This window comes from Oculina patagonica, chromosome 3, assembly GCF_052425735.1.
Source record: "Oculina patagonica isolate OP01 chromosome 3, crgOcupat, whole genome shotgun sequence".
In the NCBI taxonomy this organism is placed as follows: domain Eukaryota; kingdom Metazoa; phylum Cnidaria; class Anthozoa; order Scleractinia; family Oculinidae; genus Oculina; species Oculina patagonica.
The window spans coordinates 13,202,660-13,226,889 of NC_135760.1; the positions used below are offsets into that span (position 1 = coordinate 13,202,660).

The following is a 24,230-nucleotide window of genomic DNA, read 5'->3' on the forward strand; positions in this document are numbered from 1 at the left end:
GAGGGAGAGACCCTGGGAACGAAGTTGTCTAAACAGGTGTCTTATTTTGCGGGCCTTGGAGAAGCACGTGTTTCTTTGCCCAACAGTACAGCGGGGCAGCTTAGGAGACTGGGTGCGACCTTGCCATTCTCATGTTCAGTGGTCTGCCAACATCGCACACACATTTTTTCTATCCATTTCACAGGGACGCCAAGCTCGATATATAAGAATCATAAAGAGGGCACAGAGGGAATGTAAAAAAAGAAGAGGGTAAAGCAATGAAACTGGAAACCACCAAAATGGCTATAAATTGACTCCGTGTTTTTTACTTCCTGGTTTATGATTATTGTGAAAATACATCCTCATGATTTGATTTCCCCGGGCGCTGTACTTTATGAGAGAAATTATTTCGAGATAGTTCTGTAAGTGTAAACCAATCGCAAAAACCTCAGTTTTTTCGTTTGTTTGCAGATGTTTCGAGTTAAGGGGGAATCATTCCCGAAACATCGTTTTTATACAGCTTTACGCGGGTTTAACGGAAATATATCGTTCGGGTTTCAAGAAATCCAGAAACGCTCTCATTGTCTCATAAATTTGTTAAACGGTGTTTTGTCAATTTTTGGGTGATTTTTGGGGATGTTGGGAGAAGATAGTTTTTTCGCAAAGCCACGCGTGATTGGTAAAATTTAGAGAAATAAGAAATATTCGAGATTTATTTTGTTTTTAAAAAAGTAGATTTTTTTGGTTAAAAATTGGTAGACGGTTAGGCTTTTATAGATTGTGCTCTTAAAAGTGGATTTTTTTTTTTGGTTAAATTTTTCAATTTTTTAAAATTTTTTTCTTTTTTTTTTTTATTTTCAAAAATGTTTTTTGGGGCAAAATTTTTTTTTTTTTAATTTTTTTTTTTTTTTTTTTTTTTTTTTTTTTTCCCCCCTCTTTTTTTCTTTTTTTCCTTTTTTTTTTTTTTTTTTTTTTTTTTTTTTTTTTTTTTTTTTTTTTTAAATAAAAAAATAGACGGTGGGATCCGGACAACCTGCAAAACCTGGAGTACTATTGCGTGGGGGTCAACTCTCTGGTGATGTTTTTAAAAAACGTTTTCTTTCTGCATCCCTCCTTTTAACCCTCTTAAAATTTCATTTAAATTCAGGTAAATTGCTCCCTTAAAGCTTAGTGCGAAATTAAAGAGGGTCATCTTGTCGTACCCCACGCGCGCGCGCACGAGTTTATACTGTGAAGGAGGTGACAGAGGTCAGTTCACAGTTGTAAAAAAACAATTGTTCAATACACTACTTGATAAGGCCCGAAATTATATTTCTGTAGTACTTTGGGCGGATAGGTATGGTTAAAAGGCTTTCCAAATTCAATTGTTAAAAAAAATTCAGATCTGAGGGTGTTTTGCATATTACTTTTTTGCACATGTTCGTCACTTGTTATATAACATCAGGCACGCAAAAATGTTACATAACTAAAATAGTTCACCCGAGGAAAATCAAGTTTTTAGTCATCTTATGCAATGATCAGCTATTTTATTATGCAACGGTTATCGAAAAAAAATTCAGATGTTGCATTGCGCTTACAATTTGTGTTACATTGATATGCTTAGCCTGCGGTGAAGTCGTTATCGCTTGGCGTTTCACGTTAACCGGAAATGAGCACTCACGTGTAATCGTTTCGTGACATGTGATTGGACTCGTGTTTTTGGACTGTTGCGTGAATGAATGTGACAAAAGCCGGCCGGTAATCAGCGAGTGGATCTTGTACACATTGTGTTGTCACAGAACACTGAATGCGGCGATAATGGCCCTTTCCTTACTTCGTAAACTTATTTCGGTTTCTCCTTGAACGTTAGGAGTGAAACTAAAATGGAAAAATTGTCAGGGGACGACCAAGACATCCTCAAAGCTCTTATAGAACGGGGAGATTGGTTTGCGCGAAATGGACAGCTAGATAAATCGTTCAGTGCTTATTCGAATGCTTCTCGCGTAGGAGTTGTACCAAAGGAATGCCTTACATCGTTAGTGACAGCGTTTATGGAGTTTCAACGAAACAAACTCTGTAAAGAGGGAAAGGAAGAAACACTTTCTCAAGATGCAAGCGACAGGGAAAGCATTTTCACGTGTTTAATGTGTAACTGCGTGTTGATGAAGCCAGTGACTGTTAGCTGTGGTCATACTTTTTGTGAAGTTTGTCTTGCTGAAGAGCAATCCTTCACTGGCTATGTACAGTGTAGTAAATGTGGAAAGGATCTATCTGAAAACACGATACACTCTGTCAATGTACTAATCACGAATTCCATCCAGAAATGGCTTCCGTTGGAATTTCAGAGACAAGTCAAGAAAACTCAGGCACACAAATATCTTCTTGAAAACGACACAAAGACAGCAATTGCGTGTTTTACTGAAATTCTTTCTGCATCTGCCAATGATTTTCACTGTTTGTGTTGGCGGTCTGATGCTTTCTTTCAAGTGGGACGGCTGGATTTGGCACTCCAGGACATCGAACAAGCCTGTAAACTGCGGCCCAGTTCAGCGAAAACTTTCTTTAGAAAAGCTGTAGTTTTAGCGAACTTGGCGAAACTCGAAGGGGTTCTGTCCTCCAAACACGAAGAAAGTGTCTTAGCTTTGTTACGCTGCTCTGCTCTCGCACCCAGAAGCGACCGATACCGCCAACAGTTCACAGAAAGCTTACATCAACTTTTGAGCCCAAAATTCACGAACTCTAATAGAACTTTGATGGTTCTTAAACTTGGTCGTGCTGGGATAAAAAAACTTGCGCCCGAACACGAAACAACGGCAGAGGAAATGGATGATTCGGAGCACTTCACTCATGCACCTGTGGATACTTTGGAGTACTTAGAATCAGTTCAAACTAGCGGTGAATGTGATGCAAACGAAGATGGTTTTGCCAGTTGTACGAAGAACAGTTCTGGTGGTGAGTTTAAAAAGAGAAGACAAAGATCTCTTTCCTATTCAAACAGCGAGGAAACTCCGTCTATGGACGATCGAACGAAAATGAACGAACTTGTCAAAAAGCCCAACAACGAAAACGGCTCTGTTGGAAAAGTAAGCAATGAAAAGTCGAGAGAAGTCGAAGATTTTGAATGCAAACTTTGTTATAGTTTATTGTTTCAGCCAATAACGACTATCTGCGGGCACACGTTTTGCCAGGAATGTCTAGAAAGATGTCTTGATCACCGTGTCGAGTGCCCGTGTTGTAGAGCAGTGCTTGATCAATACAACCGAGGAGTACAAAATATGGAAGTCACGGAAGTATTGGAGATGATTTTAGCCAAGCATTTCACGGCCGATTACAATGAACGAAGAAAAAGACATCAAGAAAAAATGAATATCCTCATGAGGTAAGCAGTATATTAGGGTTATTTTATTGCGGAAATCGCCATTTGAAGTGGTTGTTTAATAGTGTTACGTAAGTGAAAAATAACGTTCACCCTGTTCTAATTTAACGAAGCCCTGCTAGTCAGTGTAAGCAGCTGTTCCGGTAAAAATAGTTTTTAAAAAATCTTCACTTTTACTGGTATCTTTCTTTTTTCAAAATAAAAACTAAATTTATTCACGGCCATACCTGTAATAATAAAATTACGTATACAAATAATGTTTCCGCTTTGTGTTACATAACCTTTTCGCGCACGTGAGGTTACATGTGCAAGTTTTAGGTCAATTTCGCGCGTGTTTTGACACGGGCTGATCGAGGAAACACGAGAGGAAGTTTTGGAGGATGGACGTTCGAATTCCTTTCAAACAAGGAGTGGATTTTTTTGTCTGTTTTGAAAAAAGAAAAAACCCAACCAAATGCAAATCACCATACTCCATAACCATAGTTACATAACCTCACTTGGGGGGCTGGGGGTGACAAACTCTTAGCAATATTCTCCTATGAGTTATAAAATTTAGTGCAAATTCTCCAAAATATTTTTACGGTGTACTGACATGTTAGCCTTTTCTTTGAGTCTCCTGATCCCAAAAACATTTCTTAAAATTTCTGGCAATTTCCGATTAATCTTGATCTTAAAATATTAAAGAAATTTGACGTGTTAAATCACTGATGATGACTCTCTGTGAATAGGAAATATTTTTTAGCTTTTTCGTGAATTTCTTGAAGCCTTGATGTTTACAAACCTCTCAATAATTAGAGCCAAAAGTCGTGTCCCTTGGATATGTCTCACTAAGTTGAACAATGCAATTTTACTTCCTGTTTCTCAAATCAATTTACCAGTAAGTTTGAGAAGTCAGGTTTTCACCTCATGCCATGTTATAGGAATATAATCTGAAGCCAGGGACAGGATTAAGAAATATTATGTAATAACCCTGCAAATATAAATTTAATAATAACTCTGCAAAAAGTGAAGATTTACTAGTAATTATAATAAATGCACAGTCTGTTTTTGTAGGAATGTTACTTTTGTGTTTAACACAATTTTCTGCTAAAAAGAACATTCAGGGTTTCCCAATGCCTTCCCTTTCCAGTGCATATTTTAATTTTTGTTAAATTCTAATTAAGTAAATAGATTAAAATGAGAAAGAAAAACTACTCGAGTGCTGTGTTAATCAGGTGTTAAATCTCTTTTGAGCTGTTGGAATTTGACACTCATTCTTTTGTGTATTTTCCTCTCTTTCAACAGCATGGGAAAAGGTGACAATCCACAAGTACCAATTTTTGTCTGTACATTAGCCCTGCCAAAAGTCCCATGTCCTTTGCACATATTTGAGCCCAAGTATCGCCTGATGTTGCGACGATGTGTTAAGTCAGAGGTCAGGCAATTTGGCATGTGTGTTGGTAGTGGTGACCCAAACAAGGAATTTGCAGATTATGGCACCATGCTTAATGTTCAAACAGTGAATTTTCTCCCCGATGGACGTTCTATTGTGCATACAGTTGGTGGACAGCGATTCCGTGTCATTTCAAGAAGGATGTTAGATGGCTATCACACAGCTACTGTGGAATGGCTACAAGATGAAATTGTTGAGGATGAAGAAGAACTCAAACAACTCATTGAACTAAATAGAGTTGGTCACATTACATTACAGACCTGGTTCAGCAAAATGACGGCAGAACAGCGCCAGTGCATCACTAATGCCATTGGACCTGTTCCACCTTTCATGGAGAACCTCCAGTTACTGAATGATGGCCCAGACTGGGTGTGGTGGGTGCTTGCTGCTCTACCTCTTCAAGACAAGGCAAAGCTCATCATTTTGGGGATGACCTCAATACTTGAACGACTTAAGAGTGTTATTCGCTTTTTGCAATTGATGCTGTCACTCCAAAAAAACTCAATGGATGCTAGTTCTTCAGCTTCTTGACAGCAGTTTTGTATTAACTATAATAGTTATTTAATTTTGTATGTGAATTTGCTGCATCCAAATTTAATTCCCCTTTTATGGTGGGGCAATTAGCATCATTACTGAATTATCTATTTTCATGTGGTTCTGTAAATACAAATCACTATGACAGAGTTTGCAAATTAAACTCTTAAAAATTTGTAAATTTCAAATGCATACTACATTCAGAGTGATAGGCATAGATAATCAACAAGATTTCTTTCTACTTCGGTCTGAATCAATTATCAAAGTGGAAAGAAATAGGGTGCGAGTAGGCTAACTGTTTCAACATAGTCTAGTAACTGATCTGTTATACACAAAATAGCTAGTTTATTAGTTTTTGGCAATGATGCAAGAAGAAATGATAGAAGTATTAAGTGCTATTGAACTCATTACCATGTTCCAAAAAATATCCATAAACCAGCCATGCAGGGAAGGTTTTCTCTGTTTGAACCCCACCAACCCCCCCCCCCCCCCCCGTCACATCCTTGGAAATTTAGCTTCATACTTTTTTTTAACTTTAAGCTGTAGAGATACCCATCCCCTCAGATTTTCTAACAACTTTCAGGGTTGGTATGGATTTTTTTTGGAGCTGCCATGATTCCATGCACCCAATTTTTTCATTTGATAATTTACTGTCTTGTGCTCAGGGCCTTTGAAAGGTTTGTTTATCCTGCCTCCTGAGGCGAGAGAAAGGATATGGCCAAGTGATGATTGCATGTGCATATTTTTCCATTATTTTTTCTTCTTTTTTGTGTGGCTTACCTGCAAACTAGCTGGTGCATTCCTGCAGATTTTGCTGGCCATATCTGCAGGATGTACCAAAACCATAGCTAAGTGTAATAAATTAATTTCCACCTTAAATATTATTTGTATTGTATTGTACCTGAATGTTATCCGAAGCCTGTTTAGTTGTAATGCTTAATAGGATAGGTCATTTTTCACACAATCTATTTTTAACAATTTTAAAATTATGATATTATAATGTAAGGGGTTCAACTTAAATATGCTGCTTTACACTCACACAGAAAACAAATAAATTGACTGAAACATTTGATAGCTGCTGCTGATTGATGTACTAAAAAGGGGCAAAAATAGCCCCACCTGCCACTGACCTCCTCTAAATATATCATAACTTGTCTATCTGTTTTCAAGTGGCATAAGTTGTCATCATCTGTTGCTTAATCGCATCGAGACACAATCACAGATATATACTCTTACTGTAGCATGCAAAATATTCCCTAATGTGAATCTGCTTGCGGGCTACTCTCCCTGGTAATAAGATTTAAAAACATTTGTTCATAATTAAAGCAATGCAGAGAGACTTACGCCAAGTTACAGTTGAACACGTTAAAACAGACGCCTGTTGAGAGTCGGCATCAATGAGCCCCCCCCCCCCCCAAGGGGTTTCAGGGAACATAGCCAAAACATTGCCCAAATCTCAGTTCCCATTTTCCCCTTCAGACCTCGCCCTCTTTTTATTGTACAACCGAAATTGAAGTGGGTGCAGTGAAAAATTAAGTCTTCGGCTCATTTCTCCCACCCCTCCCTAACCCTAACCCCAAGACCGCCGAGTTAGAAGACTGGGTACGGGTGCCCTTACTGGCGTTGTAAGTACTGCAGGCCTGGCTGCTAATCAGTGAATCCGAACCTCGGACCCTACTGACCCTACCAACCGGACGAGAGGGTGTAAACTATCAAAAACCTTGCTAAAAATCCACAGAGGCGAATAAAATACTTGGTAAGTAAGATTTCCTAAACGTTAGTTTAAAAACCTTTCGACTTGTGCCTTCATGCGATCAGAGCAGATCAGAGTAGTCAATTGAAGTTGTCCTTTTACTCAATTAGCTTTCTTTGTTCATCGTTTATCACAAGTGCCACGTACGCTAAGCTAACATAAGGGATCATATTTAGTTTGCAGAACTATATTAATTTTAGAAACAAAACGGTTTATAGATGTCACCTGCGAACGTTCTCCGACGCTAATCTTACTTAACAGTAACCTCAACTCAATGAAAGCATTTAGTTTAAGTGATCGATAAAAATTGATAGTCATGAGATTTGAAGCATTGATTACCCCTGGCGTATCCAATCGAACAAATTCGAACTAAAAATCAATCGAACCCAATCGAACACCAATCGTTCCCTCTGTTGAAAAAAAAACTAACATTTAGGCTTAAGGCTATAATTTAGTGACCAGCGGGAGTCATGCTAGGCCTATCACTTTATTAATGATTTCCAACAAAGAATTATGGGGATGGTGCACAAAACAAAATTAAAATGTCCGCAAATATAAACAAACAGGAGTTTGGTAATCGAAAATTCAATTGAGTACCATTGTCGTCTGTTCAGTTATCGAATGTTCGATTTTGTTTGATTGACCAAAATTTATTTTGAGTTTGGTTTTGTTCGATTACCAAACCCAATGGAATGATTGGTGTTGGATTGGGTTATTTTGAGAAAAAAGAAAAAGTATAAATAAATAAAAAAAAGAGATTAAAAAAAAAAAAGGGGGGGGGCGCAAAGAGAGAGAAAGGGGGGGGGGGGGTTAAATACCGAAAGTTTAATTGGATATGCCGGGATTACCAAACACCAAGCAACACTGAGCATGGATTATTAGGAGCTATTAAAGATTGGAGGATGTTCTTTCTTGATGTTTTGCTTGATGTATGTGGTCAAGTGTACAGTTTACACCATCCTTAGAGACCCAGTCCCTCTTTTACATGACTGCAGTAACTGCACTGGCCTGGTTAGATAACAATTTTTTTCTACTGTTCACATTTGGAAATTCCAGCCTAGCTACTGTGATGAAAGGGAGGGGTATTGGCCTAGTGGTTAGTACACTGACTCCAGTTTAAGTGGTACGGGTTTGAGCCCTGGCCAGGGCAATGTGTTGTGTTCTTGGGCAAAACACTTTACTTTGTTAGTGTCTCTCTCCACCTAGGTGTATAAATGGGTGCAACAAATTTAATACTGGGGGGGATAACCCTGCCTTGGACTAGCATCCCTTCCAGGGGGTGTAGAAATAATCCTAGTTGCTTCATGCTACGGAAACCAGGATAAGCTCCGGCCTGATGGGCCACTTGGCAGAAAATCTAGCAAAAAACCGACTTAACTTCACCAATTTTTTTCTTACGGTTTTGACTTTTGCCTTGCCCCTATTGTCTATCCCTACATCCAGGGATGTAGCTAAGCCCAGATGGCTTTTCTGGCCTTGGCAGCTCTAAAAGTTTACACAAGCCTTTGTTTTCATGTGAAATTTCAGCTGGATTTAAGTTCTATTTCAGCCGATTAAATTAGCCGGCAGCTGGCCCTTAGCGACATCCCTGTACATCTCAGAGAATGGATAAACTAGCTAGAGGGAAGGGAAAGATCCATGTCGCATGTCTAATTTTCACTTTTGGTACCTTTTAAAATAACATTTTAATTTTTCATTTGCTGCCTTTTTTTGGATGGTAGGTTATAACAGCCCAGCCCTATCCCCTACCTTGGGGCAAGGAACTACACTAAGCCAAGCTAGGTTATAACAGTATAAGTTTTGTGTCAACAGAAACATGTTAGGAAAATGCATTCTTGTGACGGGTGGAGCAGGATATATTGGAACACACACTGTTGTGGAGCTCATCAATGCTGGATATGATGTTGTTATAATCGACAACTTTGTAAATGCATTTACTGGTCAGTAAACAGCTGAATTCAATAACGTTATTATCTGTAAGAGTGGGTGGCGCGGTGGCGGAGCGCGCGCCCGAGCGAACGGCCCAGGCGGGCCGGCCGGGGCGCGCGGTGCGGGAAGACACACCCACAGGCCTCCCCACCCAGGTGAGGGACGCGGGGGGACCCGCAGGACTAGCATCCCATCAGGGGGAGGAAACCCAGGCGGGAAACGGGAAAGCTCCGGCTGATGGGCCCATGGCTCGGATACAGACTTTTTTTATTATCTGTAAGAAACAATCACCCAAAAGTAGTGTTAACTATTGTAAGATAATGACCCCACAAAAATGTTGACTATACCTCTAAAAGTTGTAACCTTTCGAGGCTTATAACCTTTTTGTTTGTAATATATTTTTGTCTAATCAACACAAGAAAGATTTGAGAAAATTTTCAAATAATCTACACATAGGGTTAAGAGCTGTGATATTTTTATGTGAATTTAAATTTGACGTCATTTTGATTAGACAAGTTTGTCCCTATTACTTGATTTGCCTATGTATCTACGTGGGGAGTGGGGGGGGAGGGGGGGGGGGGGGGGGGCCCGGAGGCGTGCTTCAGCGTCTCAGAGCTGTGTAGGGTGGATGAGGTACTGTCGGAGTGTGGGTGTGCCGGGAGGCACACAGGTCGGGACGGAGGGGCACGGGCCCCCCGGCCCCCGCTACGGCACTGGTATGCTAGTAAACCAAAGGGAGAATTTCATACTATATCAGAAGTCACTTGTGGCCTTATTCCATGCACACCTTCAACCATTGTGAGCCAACTTAAAACACTGTAAACTGAAAGATACAAAGCTTCAATTATATTTCTATGTTGGGTTCCTGTGTATTGTGACTGATCTAAACTTGTTGTTTTGAATAGAAAGCATAAAGAGAGTGGAGGAGATAACTGGAAAAAAAATTGTCTATTATTCTGTTAATCTACTGAACAAAGATGCTTTAAAAGAAGTATTCAGTAAGGTAATTGCTAAAAACACACGTGTATTTAATTTTGACACTATTGGGATCTACAATACAGTTGCTGATAAATAATTGTGTTCAACGGTAGGAGAACGCATCCTAATCTTGCGGTGGCCTGTGGCCCTGTGGTTGTCCTGCAAACGCACAAGCGAAAGTGGTTGTATGTGTCGTATTATGTATGTCGGTATCTGGCAAGTTAGCCTCGATCTCATGTGATTAGACATTAGAAAGCAATAAATTGCATCACAGCAATGTCAACAAAGACAGCGCGCAAAAACAATTCATGAAGCCGATAACGCTAGGCTGTAAACAATTTTTTGTGTTCGACGGTGGTAGAAAAAATCCAAATCTTGTGGTGGCGTGTGGTCCCGTGGCTGTCCAGTGAAAGTCGTTTTATGTTTTTCGTTCTACGTATCTTGGTATGTGGCAGGTTGGTTAATTAATGACGTTGCAGTTTCTTTGCAAGAGACCCTGGGAACGAGGTTGATTCGTTCTAACAATCTTCTTTGGTTTGCGTTTTCGAGTTTGCCCTGTAAGTTGTGCTGAAAAATAAACGTTTCGGCAGTCCTCCTTTTAACAGTAGTAAAAAAAATTGCTGTGCTGCCTCGTGAATTGTTGGATTGAGATTGTTTCTCTGATAGTTTCAAGTGATGTTGGATGCGCGCTTTACTGAATGATGTTGCATGCGCGGTCGTTTTAAATTTGTATGACGATATAAATAGTCGTGTAACTCGGATTACGTTTGCTAGCCTTATCTTGGGTACCAATCTTGGGTCGAACGCACTCCCCTAATCTCTGATTATTACTAGTTCTATGTACATGATGTGTATAGTGAAATGTTCATTAAGTCCATCAGCATCATTGTGCCGTGACAAAATATGCAGTTCAGGAAATATTCATATCTACCCAAAGGGAGATAATTGGAAGTTGTTTTTTTTTTTTTGAGGGGGGGGGGGGTAAAAAAGAAATATAAGGGTAAATGGTAATTTCCAGAGGGGGTGGGAGGAGAGTTTTAACCAAAAAGCAATCAATCAAACTTTTAAAATCAAATTTGGCATCTGGATATCAACTTCTTGATGTGCTCTGTTTATTTACTGCGGTATTATTTTTTTGACCATTCAGAATCTTTGTGTATTCAGTGTACATCAAAAAGTTTACAAAAAGATCAAAAGTTTTAAGAACTTAATTAGTCTTTTGAAACCTTTTAAGTTTCTGGAAAATTTACTGTCAGATTTCACAAACTCATTATTAATTAATTCATCAAGTTAAAACAAAGAAAATCATAACCGTGAAGGAAGTTTGAATACCCGGTCCTCATAAGCATAGATTTTTAGGATTTTATTTCTCCCTTTACTCTGTAGTTTGTATATCAAGCACTCAAGACAGTGTTTCATCGGCTATCCAAACACCTCCAATTTCATAAAAATACTCCGCTGTGCATCATATTATCAACTCTCTCCTTGGTGTTTAGATATCCCGATGAAACACTGTCTCTCGTTGTTATATATATATTACCGGTACATCAAAAGTTGATTAAAAGCTTTGTTAAGTGAAAATCAGTGATCACATTTCAATGTAGTAACAAATCTTTTGGCTTTGCTTTTCAGCATGAATTCTATGCAGTGGTTCACCTTGCTGCCCTAAAGGCAGTTGGTGAGTCAGTTGAAATTCCACTGCAGTATTACCACAACAATGTCACAGGTTCTATCAATTTACTTCAGGTAAGAAAGGTGCCAACTTAGTATAAAAATAATCATTATGATTGTGATATATATACAAGGCTAAAAAGGTATAAACAATTATAAAGAATCAACCATTTTTGACGTGTATGTACCCTGAAGATGACATACACGTCGAAAACGGTTGGTTCTTTTTAATTGTTTATAGTCTTTTTAGCCTTGTATATATATCATTTTACCTTTTAGCGAATATTATGTCAATTATGATTTGCTTTAGGCCTGTCATTTCTTCCAGTAAAAAGCCATTTAGTTTTTCTTTTTCATGAAAAGATTGGCCAGAACAATGACAGAATTTAAGCTAAATAATTTTATACCTTTAACCTTAATTTCCTAAAAATTTGATTTATAAAATGAGATTTATTTGTGATAAGCTATGGCCACGAGCTGCAGTTTTTAATACAAAAGAAAAGATCATAATGATGTGTGGTAGAAATTAATTCGCTCTGTCAGCAATCAGACCTACCAACTCTCCAGGAGCGAGCAGCAACTAACTGACATTGTGCAAAATATGTGTATAATTACTGTCTGTAATTTTGTTCAATTTCATGCACATGGTTTTTGGACTTTTTGGTGTAATTTCAACATAAATATGTAGTTGAATGAATCCACATATTAATTGGTGAAATTACCAATGATACATTTGTATCAGTCAGTAGTCACAAATTGTGCTTTGCTAATAAGTCTTCTCACAAGTCTTCTCACTAGTTGTTTTTCTTTGTAGTGTATGAAGGAACATGGTGTTTGGAATTTTGTCTTCTCTTCATCTGCAACAGTTTATGGTTTGCCTAATTGTCTTCCTATCAGCGAGGATCACCCTGTGGGGAGCGGTATAACAAACCCTTATGGAAGATCAAAGTTCTTTATTGAAGAAATTATTAAAGATTTGTGCAAAGCAGAAAAGGTAATTATTTAATACCCACATTCACAGCACCAGTATGTTTAGTACAGTGATGCTTGCCATTTTGTTGCCACATGACAAAGCTTTTGAATACTTTTTTTTCTTTTTGTTAGCTGTCTAATAATGCATCACATTTGATTTGACAAAGTGTACGGAGTAAAGTTGACACAGTAACATATATTTATGCTGATGGAAAATCTATGGCTTGTGATATTAACTTCACTACCAAGTTAGATTTTGTTTGGTGAAATCAATATTGCAAAAATTGATTTTAAACTCTGTTCAGTGGCAACTGGTGACATATCTCACAACACACAGAAAATGGTTTCAACCCACGAGTATCAGTAGTTTACAAGTATAGAGTGATCATCCAGGTTAGAGTAGTTCTGAAAAGAACAGTTGTTGATGACTGACATTTCAACAACCTGAATGTAAGTCATCTTCAGTACTCCACTGATTGTAACAATCACCTATACATTACCCATACATGACTTCAGTCACTTTCAACACAAGGTGTTTCCTTTCTTTTCTCAGAGTCTGAATGCTGTGATGCTAAGATACTTTAATCCTGTCGGAGCTCACAAATCAGGCAGAATTGGCGAAGACCCTCAGGTGAGTAAAAATTAAGTAAAAAGATTTTCCAGTCCTGCTTGACCATCTTATAGATCTGGCCCCTTTATACCTTCAGTTGGTGATTGTTTGCAGAAGAGTGCGATTATGGCTAAATCGGAGAATAGTAAAATATGAATTGTGACGTACAATTCTTCCGATTCTCCGATTATTCTTATTCTCCGTGTTCTACACGATTCTCCGATTCTTCCGATTATACAATTCTTCCGATTGTTATTTTGCGATTTTTCCGATTCTCCGTATTCTACACGATTCTCCGATTTGTCCGATTATACGATTCTTCCGATTCTTCTTAGTTCTACACAATTCTCCGATTTTTCCGATTAAACGATTCTTCCGATTGTTATTCTCCGATTTTTCCGATTCTCCTAGTTCTACACGATTGTGCGATTTTTCCGATTATACGATTCTTCCGATTGTTATTCTCCGATTTTTCCGATTCTCCTAGTTCTATACGATTGTGCGATTTTTCCGACTATACGATTGTTATTCTCCGATTTTTCCGATTCTCCGAGTTCTACGCGATTCTACCTATTTTTACGATTTGATAATTCTTATAATTATTCTACGAATTTACGCGGTATGAAGTGAACTACTAGAACCTTTTAAACTTTTATTTTAAACATGATAACCTATAGCTACAATACACTTTGAATACAGTGCCTCTTGTGCTCACGCTTTAAACATTACTTCATTTTTCCTTTGGCTTTGAATCTACGCGGTAAAAGTGAACTTGAACCTTTTAAACTTATTTTACAACATGATCACCTAAAAAACACTTTGCATTTGAATAAAGTGCCTCTTGTACTTGCGCTTTAAAGATTATTTCATTTTTCCTTTGCCTTTTAAGCGTTCCTCTATAAGTTCATTATGTGTTTCGATCACAAACCACATGAATGCTTTAAACTTAAATTCAGCCATTCGTTTGCACATGTGTTTAAATCTGTTAAGAAAGCGATTGCTCTGTTCTGCGGATTCAGTGTTTGTTCCTCTGATTTCTTTGAATGTTTCCAGATGAGGATGATAGCGGCACTTTGGATTGTCCGGAGGCATACAGCACTGCTCTTTGTGCTTCATCACATGAAATATATCCACTAAAAACTTCACATGATCTAAAAGAATTTTTGCACCGACATTTCCCTTTTTACTGAGGTTGCCCAAGAAGGGATGAAGATCACACGCTCTATCATACCCCACATACTTTAGTCTCATTAAATCGTCTGTTGTCCTACCGAACGTTAACAACAAAAACGCGTATACTTGGGTGCATGATTCACAAGTATACATCTCCTGTGCCTTTTCAATAATCCCGCAAGGTCGTACCGCTGTAAGCAGTCCTGCAGTGCGGTCCATGTATCGGTTTACCTTCTCTTTCGATTTACAACCGCCTTGCTCGCAATCTAATCCGTCGTGTTCAGGGATGTCTCCAACAGCTTTCTGGTCAATATATCCCGCTGAAATGGGATAAATGTGCGCTTCCTTTTCAACTACTTTTCCAATTACTTCGTCCCTGTTTTCGGTTTCGTCTCTGTCAGTTTCGGTTTTATCCACCTCCTCGCGATCATTTTCTTGAAGGTGCAAATGTTCCCAGCAGAATTTAGACGCTTTTTGCGATTTCCCTCCAAGAGTGGGTGTATTGGTGCAACATTTGATAAAATTGCCTTCTCCCTTGTTTACATAAAGTTTTTCTTTAGGCGCGGCACACATTGGTCTACGTACTTTCTCCAGGCCGTCAACACTGACGTAACCTTCAGTACAGCCAGGAACTTCACACTTGTGATGAATCCACTTGTTCGGTGAATTACATATCAACTTCCATGACTCCAGACAAACTTCTTCTAAACTTCGCCGTTTGCCCTCCACATCAGCTTGTTTCACGTTTAACAAGTAAAGAGATCCATTGTTTCTGAAAAGATTTATTGTCTTCCAAAGAAAATAGCACTCTTCCACTCGATCTGCATTCAATTTCCACACATTGTCTTCATTGTTGCCTTTCACTCTTGAAAAGTTTTCCAGTTTGCTCAAGACTCCCTTGTCCAATTCACGATGCATAAAGTTGTATACATCAGAACGAGATTCGAATGAGCTTGCGCAAATTTCAACGTTGTAAACAATGTTTTTTACCAAATGCGTCTCAAACATGGTTTTATTTGACACTTGGAAGTATTTCAAGTCTGGTGAAAAGTCATAATACACCCTCCGCTGATCTTTCGAGTCCTTGTTACTGTCGCCTTCTGACACGGGACAATCTTCAAAATAGCTGTAGTAGTAAACCTTCCTGCACGTCTTGCAGTTACCATTAAATGATGCGGCTACGTTCGTTCCATGACTGGTGTACACTACTGGAAAAGATGGTCTGTTGCGTATAGTAATGCTTGAGCCACAGCACTTTAATTTGCCCGGCAATAAAACAATCGGTTTAAAGGCATCTTTCTCCGACGATTTAAAGAAGGGCTCACTCTCATCGAAGCTTTCCAGTAGTTGTGGATGATTCTTTGTTAGCCACTGAGATACCGTTTTACATTCTTCTGGTGTTGGATTGAACTCTTCTACTTCTCCACTTTTCGATTTTAGTGATCCTCCGATACGAATTGTTGTCTTGTCTTCAACCTTGCTTTCACTAACATACTTTGCAATCAATGACCATCTTAACGGTGTTTTTTCCGGAAAATGCTCCAAAGCGAATAACAGTGATTTCAACTGAGAAAAACTCAATACCTTATCCTTCATCTTCAGTCAACTTCAGGTTTCAGTATTTCGTTACTTAATAGAGACAGAACGTGACAAACCCAACCTCTAATCTTTTAAGCAATCTGGAGGAATCAAAAAGCCCCATTTTAATACATACATATTGACGCGATAAAGGAAGCAAAAGCCGCCGCCGCAGTTTTTCTCCTTTCATTAAGCCAAGCCGACTCATTAAGCGCTTTGAATAACAGTAAGTGACAAGATTTGTCACGCCATTGAACGCTTCAAATAACAATACGTGCCAAGGTTTGTCACGCCATTGGGGACTTTGAATAACAATACGTGACAAGATTTGTCACGCATTCAATCTAAAATTAAACTGCTAACTGATTATAAGCGGCACATGAGCATTCTTTTGATTTTTCAATCCTTGTTTGCATTAAAAAATAACACTTTTTGATTGGGTATCCATGTAGTATCATAACAATGCTACAATGTGTTACAAAAATTCATGATTCTTACTATATATTTATGTCTACAAGCCGTTTTACTCAGTCGCTCTTGTATCACAATGTCGTTCAGTAAGTTAAACCGCAATCAGTTACCATCATTATCAATTATAGAAAAAAGGATAAGCGACGTTCAAAATGCTCGATTTGACTGGACATCCGTGTGTTCAAGTGAGATGCTGACATTTATGGATAGTCACGCAAAGTCCATCGGAGTTCCAAAAGAGTTCTTGTTCTTCCCGCTCCTGACAACCGTAGCATCACTTATGGGAACTTCTACATGCATAGAAATTAACAAGAAATGGAGGGAACCCGCGCTGTTATGGTTCGTGATTGCCTCAAAAAAGGGTACTAACAAGTCAGGTGCACTAAACTTGCTGTCAGGTGCCCTTCAAGAAATCGAAGAAATGCTAGCTGAAAGAGATGAAGATGACGATGATTGCAATGAAGAAGGAACACAACAGCAGCTCCTCATTGATCATTTTTCTTTTGAAGAACTGTTCAATGTGATGTCAAGAAACGGAAACAAGATGCTTGCATTGTACGATGAAATGACCACCTTTTACGGCCTCCTCGATCTCTTCAAGCCCAACGGATGTTCGCATGACAGGAAAACATTATTGAACTTGTACAATGGCGGCAAATGGTCTCGTAATTTTCGAAGCGTCCAAGGCAAAATGAACAACACCAGCTTCAACATCGCCGGATTCATTCAGCCTTATTATGTTGTTGAGCTCCTTCATCGAGACGATCATGACGGCTTCAACGACCGACAGTTATTTGACGTCCCGCCTGAAATTGAAGTCAACTACCGAGATCTTGAGACTGAACTGCCCGCTCATGTACCCTCATTTAAGGATGTCTTCCAGTGCGTCATCGATTCACACGAGTCGCCGAAGATCTACAGTTTTGGTGAAGACGCCAAGAAGTCATTCATCGAATATCATGATGCGCTCAACGAGCGAAAGCGGTCGACAATCGACAACGACATCCGTGGCGTCCTTTCAAAGGCCAAGGGACAAAGCGCGCGTTTAGCTACGATTCTTCATGTTGCCGATCACTGCATCAAGTCCGCATCAACCCGACTCAGCGAAACTAATCGGGTACCTTTAGAAGTCGGAGAAGACAGCATGAATCGCGCTACTCTTCTCATGAATCATCTTATTAATGTCAAATACATCCTCTGCCCACCAGCTGTACCAGCGACGTCTGAAGAATCAACTGGTTTAAATCCCATCAACGGAATCGTGGTAAATGAAAAAAATGTGGAAAACGAGAAAATTCGTAAAATAGTGACGCACTTGGAAACGTCTGTATCTCCATCCTTCATCTCACGAAAAAGCTGGTGTTTGCCCGTGAATGGAAAATACCCGGTTCACTCAGCAGTTCAAATCTTAAAGAAGATGGAAGATCTTGGGCTTGGCACTCTTCGAGAAATTTGTCATCCACACAACAGTAAGAAATCCAAACTGTTTGTTAAAACCAACTTCGATGACCTTAGCGATGATGCGCATACATTTTTGCTTTCGCTCGCTATTTCCAAGGAAGATTTTAATGCTTCCTTTAATGTCTCCTCCTAATGAGTGACAATATCGATATAAATGACATTTCACGAGGCTCTAAAGACTTCTCCAGAACTGGGAACGAGTGACACTAGTCTTCCCTTCATAGAACTTCATATCATAGAACTTTATTTTTGTAGATTTTAACGAGTTATATAAAGCGTTTAGTTTTTATTGTAAGACAGAGAAGTAAGTGTTAATGGACAGTGGAAAATGCATGACGTGCATACTGCGAAACCATGTTTTATATGCATGTATACTTTCAAATAAACTACGTGACGATAGGCATTATTTGTTTTATTTACTCCCAAGAACAACGACAACATACTTGATTGCCCTAGACTAGATAACCGCAAAAACCTGAACAAGACCATGTGTATACCTCGTTCTTTAAGCGTGTGCAGAGAAATAAAACGTTTCTGCATGGAGGACACTGTTCCAGTAAAATCGTAGAATCGGAAGAATCGTAGAATTGGAGAATGGTTTTAGACTGAACTTAAGGCAAAATCGTAGAATCGGAAGAATTGTAGAATCGGACAATGATTTTAGACTGAAATTAAGGCAAAATCGTAGAATCGGAAGAATCGTAGAATCGGACAATGATTTTAGACTGAACTTAAGGCAAAATCGTAGAATCGGAAGAATCGTAGAATCGGATAATGATCTTAGAACGATCTTATACGAAAATCGTAGAATCGGAGGAATCGTAGAATTGGAGAATGATTTTAGACTGAACTTAAGGCAAAATCGTAGAATCGGAAGAATCGTAGAATCGGATAATGATCTTAGAACGATCTTATACGAAAATCGTAGAATCGGAAGAATCGTAGAATTGGAGAATGATTTTAGACTGAACTTAAGGGAAAATCGTAGAATCGGAAGAATCTTAAAACGGACAATGATTTTACACTGAACTTAAGGCAAAATCGTAGAATCGGAAGAATCGAAGAATAGGAAAGTTGTTCAAAATTTCATGTGGTAAATCGGAGAATATTACCCCTAAATCGGAGTATACTATTCTCCGATTTAGCCATAATCGCACTGTTCTCATTGTTTGTCTTGTTTTACAGTATAATATTAAGACACAGTTTTTTTTACATGAGTAGGCTGCATGGCTTGAGGTACATGTAGTCCAGAGAAAGCTATTTGTTGGCCTTGCATGTATTAATTTGTATAATCTGGGACTGCAATTACTTTGGAATATATTACATACACAGGGTGACATAATTTTTAATACATTATTGTGGTTTTCAGTGGTATGCAAACTCTCGAATTCAATCCTCAACCAATGGTTTACGCTTTTTGCTGCTTGAGTGAATCATCTTAGTGGACCTCTCGGGAAAGGTCACGTGTTTCAGTTGAATGGTAGATTTCAATACATTTTGTTTGTTTCTGTTTTTCATGGTTCATAATTATGATTGACAGCAGCGAAAAATGCGATCATTAGCTGGATTTAAAATTTCTGAGTTTGCATATGACTGAAAACTGCAATAAATGATTGGTGATCATGTGCAATATTTGTAACTATTTTGTTTAAAATTTCAGGGTATTCCTAATAATTTAATGCCATATATACTTCAAGTAGCTGTGGGTAGAAGACCTCATCTGAATGTATTTGGTGATGATTATGACACCCCTGATGGAACAGGTAAAGTTATGTACAATACTTTTACTATTCAGATTAACTCATTTGGGCCCATATTTTTGAAGGGAAAATTTTTTTATGAGATCAGTCCTTTCTTGTACACTTTTGTCAATTTGTTAATTTTGTAAACCTTATTAATTGTTCCTGCCCATTTTCCAGATATTTGCAGAACTGTAGTCCAGTTCAAACTTTGGTAGAACTGTAGTTAATCCATCGCAACACGGTTGAGACATTTTTTATCCTGTAGGTGTGCGAGATTATATCCATGTGGTAGACTTAGCTGTTGGTCATGTTGTTGCGCTTAAGAAATTTGAAGAAAATTGTGGATGCAAGGTAAGTTAACAGAAATGATATACAGTCAACTCTCTCTAAAATGGACACCATTGGGACCGGCTCCAACTGTCTGTCTTAGTGAGGTGTCCGTCTTTTAGGGAGTTAAGCTACAGTAAAACGACTTAATGGCAGGGACAGGACCAACACCAGGTGTCCGTCTTAAGGAGGTGTCTGTTAAGAGAGAGTTGACTATATGTGCATTTTTACCAGTCTAATCTGCACAATCACAGTAACATTGCTGGATGTTTTCTAGTTGGAAGAGAATTCCCCATTAATTTGTCAAAATATCTTTAATATCAATTAAGTTTTATTTTCCCCCTGTGATATCCATTCTTCTGTCAGGAGAATTTTTTAGAGTTTATTCTACTTGGCATAACAGTGGCCTTGTTGGTTGGTCCAAACAATAAAATCTTTCTCCTTTGAGAAATAAGTCCTATAGCTATATTGTATTGGACACTATAATGGCTGCCGTGAAATGCACTTGTCTATCAGGTTTGGCTTTTTAGTCCCATCTTGCAAAATATGATTAATTATATACATTTTTTTGTACTTTGTCCAGATCTACAACCTTGGTACAGGGAGAGGATATTCTGTTCTTGAAATGGTTAAAGCTGTTGAAAAGGCGTCTGGAAAATCAGTAAGTACATAAATTTCAACTGTTGTTCTTCAAACAATAAGTGACACTTTTATTTGTAGCTGGTTATTTATGAAAAGTTTACTGGTCAGATTAACTTGTAATCTTGAAAGGACTAGGTATAGATCTATAAATATTCAAGGAAAAGTAAAAGTGAATGGTTGGCCTGTTTGTTATGCTGCTGGTAGTTTTTGGAAGCATAAAAAATTGTTTTTGTTTAGAAAAAGGTAGCCACTTATAATGATATAAACAACTGTATAGAAAAAAGTAATCTATATTAAATCTTTGATATTTAAAACAGACCTTTACTTCTCTGGATGGTTTGACTCACACAAGGTCAGGCAGGGTCAACAAAAATGTACTTGTAGCACTTGGGGAATGGGGGGGGGGGGCTGAAGAGGGTGGATATTTAGGTCATGGTTTTTTTGTGTATTAGTAGTTCCTGGTTTTATTTTTAATTATTATTATTTTTTGATAAACTACAACCACAAACTCAGTCAATTGAGATAGTAAAAAAGTCTGCAGTTAAGCCCAGTGGCCCAGATGGTCAACACTTAATTCTTGTTTCTGTAGGGGTATGGTAAAATCCCAGTTATAAGCCCCTCGTTTCTAAGCTTATACTGGTAAATGGGATTTTACAGTATTTTTACAGCCTCCCCTACAGAGGTAGGATGCTAGTCCATCACAGGGTTGAAACAAAAAAGTGAGCTTATACAGTTGAACCCCAGTAACTCGAAGTCTGAAGGGAAACGAAAAACAGTTAGAGTTAACAGGGTTTTCGAGTTAACCAAGTAAAAATGACTAAAAAGCGGGTCCAAGGGAAATAAAAGTTAGTTCGAGTTAGCGGGGTCGTTCGAGTTATCCGAGTTTGAGTTACCAGGGTTCTACTGTAGTTTCATTATTGTGTAGGTTCCATACAAGATTGCACCACGCCGTGAAGGAGATGTGGCTTCTGTATATTCTGATGCTTCATTTGCCGAGAAAGAACTTGGCTGGAAAGCAACTCGAGGACTAGATGAAATGTGTAAGTAAACACTGTCATTCTAAGCCAATACTTTGTAGTGGAGGGAGAGGGGGGGGGGGGGGGAGAGGGGGCAGAAACCTGGGAGTAAAAGGCGTGGGAACTCATAGGAGGCTGTTTAATGGGTAATGTAACCTTGATAAGCACAAGCTATCTGTGGGCAAAGGAAACCTTTGTAAATATGAAATGAGATTATTATTTTCTTAACCGTTTAGTGTTGATAATGGTAAAAAACCCAACCTACTACCTCATAATTGCTCAAAAACACAGGAAGGTAGCAAAGGGTTTATGTGTGATATGATAGCAGCAAAAATTTGAATGTGATGCTTGAAATATCTAGAAGAAAAATGTAATTTATGAATTTTTGACTTAATCTGTTGTTAAAAGTATAAGTAAAGTCAATTTTCGTAAAATATTGTGCTTGAAACAGGATTGCACCCCTCCTTTGCTGTCACACATGCCTAGGGATTCTGGTACCCACCCCTTCCTTAGTCGTTAATATATATTTCCTCAATCATGGTTTATTTCTGGTGCAATACAGGGTTTTAACAGTTACTGGTAACATTTGGGTTGCTGGTTTTCTTGTACTGGCAATTACCAGTAACTATTTATTTTTTTTTTTTTTTTTAGGTGAAGATGCTTGGAGATGGCAACTACAGAACCCACAGGGATTCAATACCGAAAATAAATAAGCATATTAATTTTTCAGTAGTGGTGTCATGTTAGAAGTGTTAAAATACCTTTAACACTCTGTTAGGTCCTTTAAGAGAGACAAACTAACTCCCAAGTTAGGATTTAGAGTTGGATTTTCAAGTTAGGATTTTGAGTTGGATTTTTCGAGTTAGGATTTCCAGTTGGATATTTGAGTTGAATTTTTTTAGTTGGATTTTCGAGTTAGGATTTTTGACTCAGGATTTTTTTGGCAAAGCAAACCCATTACAATTATTGAAAGCTAACCATAAACAGGCTAACTGGGGTGCATAGTGGGCTAACCAAAGTGAATAGTAGGCTAAGCGGAGTGTATAGTAGGCTAAACAGAGTGTATAGTACGGTAAGTGGCAGAAATCTTGAAGTTTTGCTTGTTTTGGTGATTTTGTTTCATCCTGACTCAAAAATCCTAACTTGAAAATCCAACTCAAAATCCTAACTTGGTAAATAGGCAACCTCCCTTTAAGATGGCTTTCAGTCACGTATTAGAAATTAACTTATTAAGGGGCATTTATTTCAAGAAAACAGAAGGCTGGGAGTTACTTGTTCAAAACAAGCTTTTTTACACAGTTTCCCAATGAATTAACTAGTGCTGAAATGAAGTGTGTTCTGAAGAAGAAACTGAAGTCTGAAATCAAATACAGTATTTTTAATAGTATATTAAATCTGACAGGCGGAGTGATACAGTATTACCCTAAATATGGTGCGGGGGCCTGGAGCTTAATTATTTTTTTAACAGGACATGGGCCTGAACAGAGAATTGATGGTATTTCATATATATTAATTTATTAACTCAAGAAAGGGTGATTTCTTTGTGAAAAAATAGTTTCTATTATTATCGATGTCATATTTAGGCCTTCAGAATTTGATTATGAAATGATAGTCAATAAACAATTTAGCCTGTGGGACGGCTGTACACAGGCTATAAACAATTGTGAATTTTTCTTTGTCTTTGTTGGAAGTTTATCCTCAATTTACCAGATTAATGCATCATCTAGACTTTCAATAAAGTCCTTCGTCTTGTTTATTACTGAAAACTCGCGAGGTCGACTTGTGACAAGTCTATGCATCATCCTGAAAGATGGTTGTGGATTCTTATTTGGAAACGAAAAAGAGAGTGGCCCACCAACTTGTTATGTTGCTTCTGGATATTCAAACAATAGAAATCTGTTAATGAACAAACTGATCCACCTTAAAAATGGTCAGTTTAAGCAGTTTCTAACTCGTTTACAAATTTCTATTGTTTCTATATTCATGCCAAAATATCTCTGTCAAAAGGAGGATTTTCCAGACAATTGTGTGTGAGTTTGAAAGGGTGTGACTCCACATCTATTGCATGCAAGTGTCAAAGTCACAAATCTTTTAGACGCAGAGAAAACCCCCTCTGAATATTCAAACAGTAGAAACCCGCTAATGAGTGAAATGGTCCACCTTAATTTTAATGGTCAGTTTCTAACTCATTAACAAGAGTTTCTATATTCATGCCTGAACTTCTCCGTCAAAAGGAGGATTTTCCAGGCAATTGTGTGTGCGTTTGAAAGGGTGTGACCCCATGTCTATTGTGTGCAAGTGTCAAAGTCACAAGTCTTTTAGATGCAGATAAAATCCTATCTGAATATTCAAACAATAGAAAGCCATTAATGAGCAAAATGGTCCACCTTAAAAAATGGTAAGTTTGGGCAGTTTCTAAATCATTAAATTCTCATTGTTTCAATAATCATGCCTAAATATCTTCCAGAAAATTGTGTGTGTGTTTGAAAGGGTGTGACCCTATGTCTTTTGTGTGCAAGTGTCAAAGTCAAGTCTTTTAGACTTTTAGAAAATCCCTTTTGAATAAAAACAATAGAAATCTGTTAATAAACAAACTGGTGAACCTTA

At 38.2% G+C, this 24,230-nt stretch overlaps 2 protein-coding genes across 3 annotated transcripts; both read left to right on the plus strand.

Annotated features, from left to right (window-relative positions):
• The first annotated feature begins 1,644 nt into the window (after nucleotides 1-1,644).
• On the plus strand, nucleotides 1,645-6,370 carry LOC144646698 (LON peptidase N-terminal domain and RING finger protein 1-like). The gene is made up of 2 exons (XM_078506373.1): nucleotides 1,645-3,337; nucleotides 4,619-6,370. Exons 1-2 carry the CDS (start codon nucleotides 1,842-1,844, stop codon nucleotides 5,295-5,297), a joined length of 2,175 nt encoding a protein of 724 aa, XP_078362499.1. The 5' UTR covers nucleotides 1,645-1,841; the 3' UTR covers nucleotides 5,298-6,370.
• Nucleotides 6,371-6,899: 529 nt separating this feature from the next.
• On the plus strand, nucleotides 6,900-23,291 carry LOC144646704 (UDP-glucose 4-epimerase-like). 2 transcript variants are annotated; one of them, XR_013569466.1, is made up of 12 exons: nucleotides 6,900-7,056; nucleotides 8,866-8,993; nucleotides 9,888-9,985; nucleotides 11,593-11,706; nucleotides 12,446-12,625; nucleotides 13,157-13,234; nucleotides 19,557-19,659; nucleotides 19,904-19,989; nucleotides 20,549-20,626; nucleotides 21,533-21,647; nucleotides 22,275-22,457; nucleotides 22,557-23,291. XR_013569466.1 is itself a non-coding variant. In XM_078506380.1 (11 exons), the coding sequence occupies exons 2-11, from the start codon at nucleotides 8,870-8,872 to the stop codon at nucleotides 22,334-22,336; spliced, it is 1,038 nt and encodes a 345-aa protein (XP_078362506.1). In that variant the 5' UTR covers nucleotides 6,900-7,056; nucleotides 8,866-8,869; the 3' UTR covers nucleotides 22,337-23,291. The 2 variants fall into 2 exon arrangements, 1 of the variants encoding a protein (XP_078362506.1); XM_078506380.1 differs by having other exon boundaries at nucleotides 22,275-23,291.
• The last annotated feature ends 939 nt before the right edge of the window (nucleotides 23,292-24,230 follow it).

Excerpts from the sequence above, each read along its gene's own strand:
- LOC144646698 (XM_078506373.1), top strand. The coding sequence starts at position 1,842 with ATGGAAAAATTGTCAGGGGACGACCAAGACATCCTCAAAGCTCTTATA. Across the intron at positions 3,338-4,618 it reads AAAATGAATATCCTCATGAG|CATGGGAAAAGGTGACAATC; the intron begins GTAAGCAGTATA and ends CTCTTTCAACAG.
- LOC144646704 (XM_078506380.1), top strand. The coding sequence starts at position 8,870 with ATGTTAGGAAAATGCATTCTTGTGACGGGTGGAGCAGGATATATTGGA. Across the intron at positions 19,660-19,903 it reads TGACACCCCTGATGGAACAG|GTGTGCGAGATTATATCCAT; the intron begins GTAAAGTTATGT and ends TTTATCCTGTAG. Across the intron at positions 20,627-21,532 it reads AAAAGGCGTCTGGAAAATCA|GTTCCATACAAGATTGCACC; the intron begins GTAAGTACATAA and ends ATTATTGTGTAG.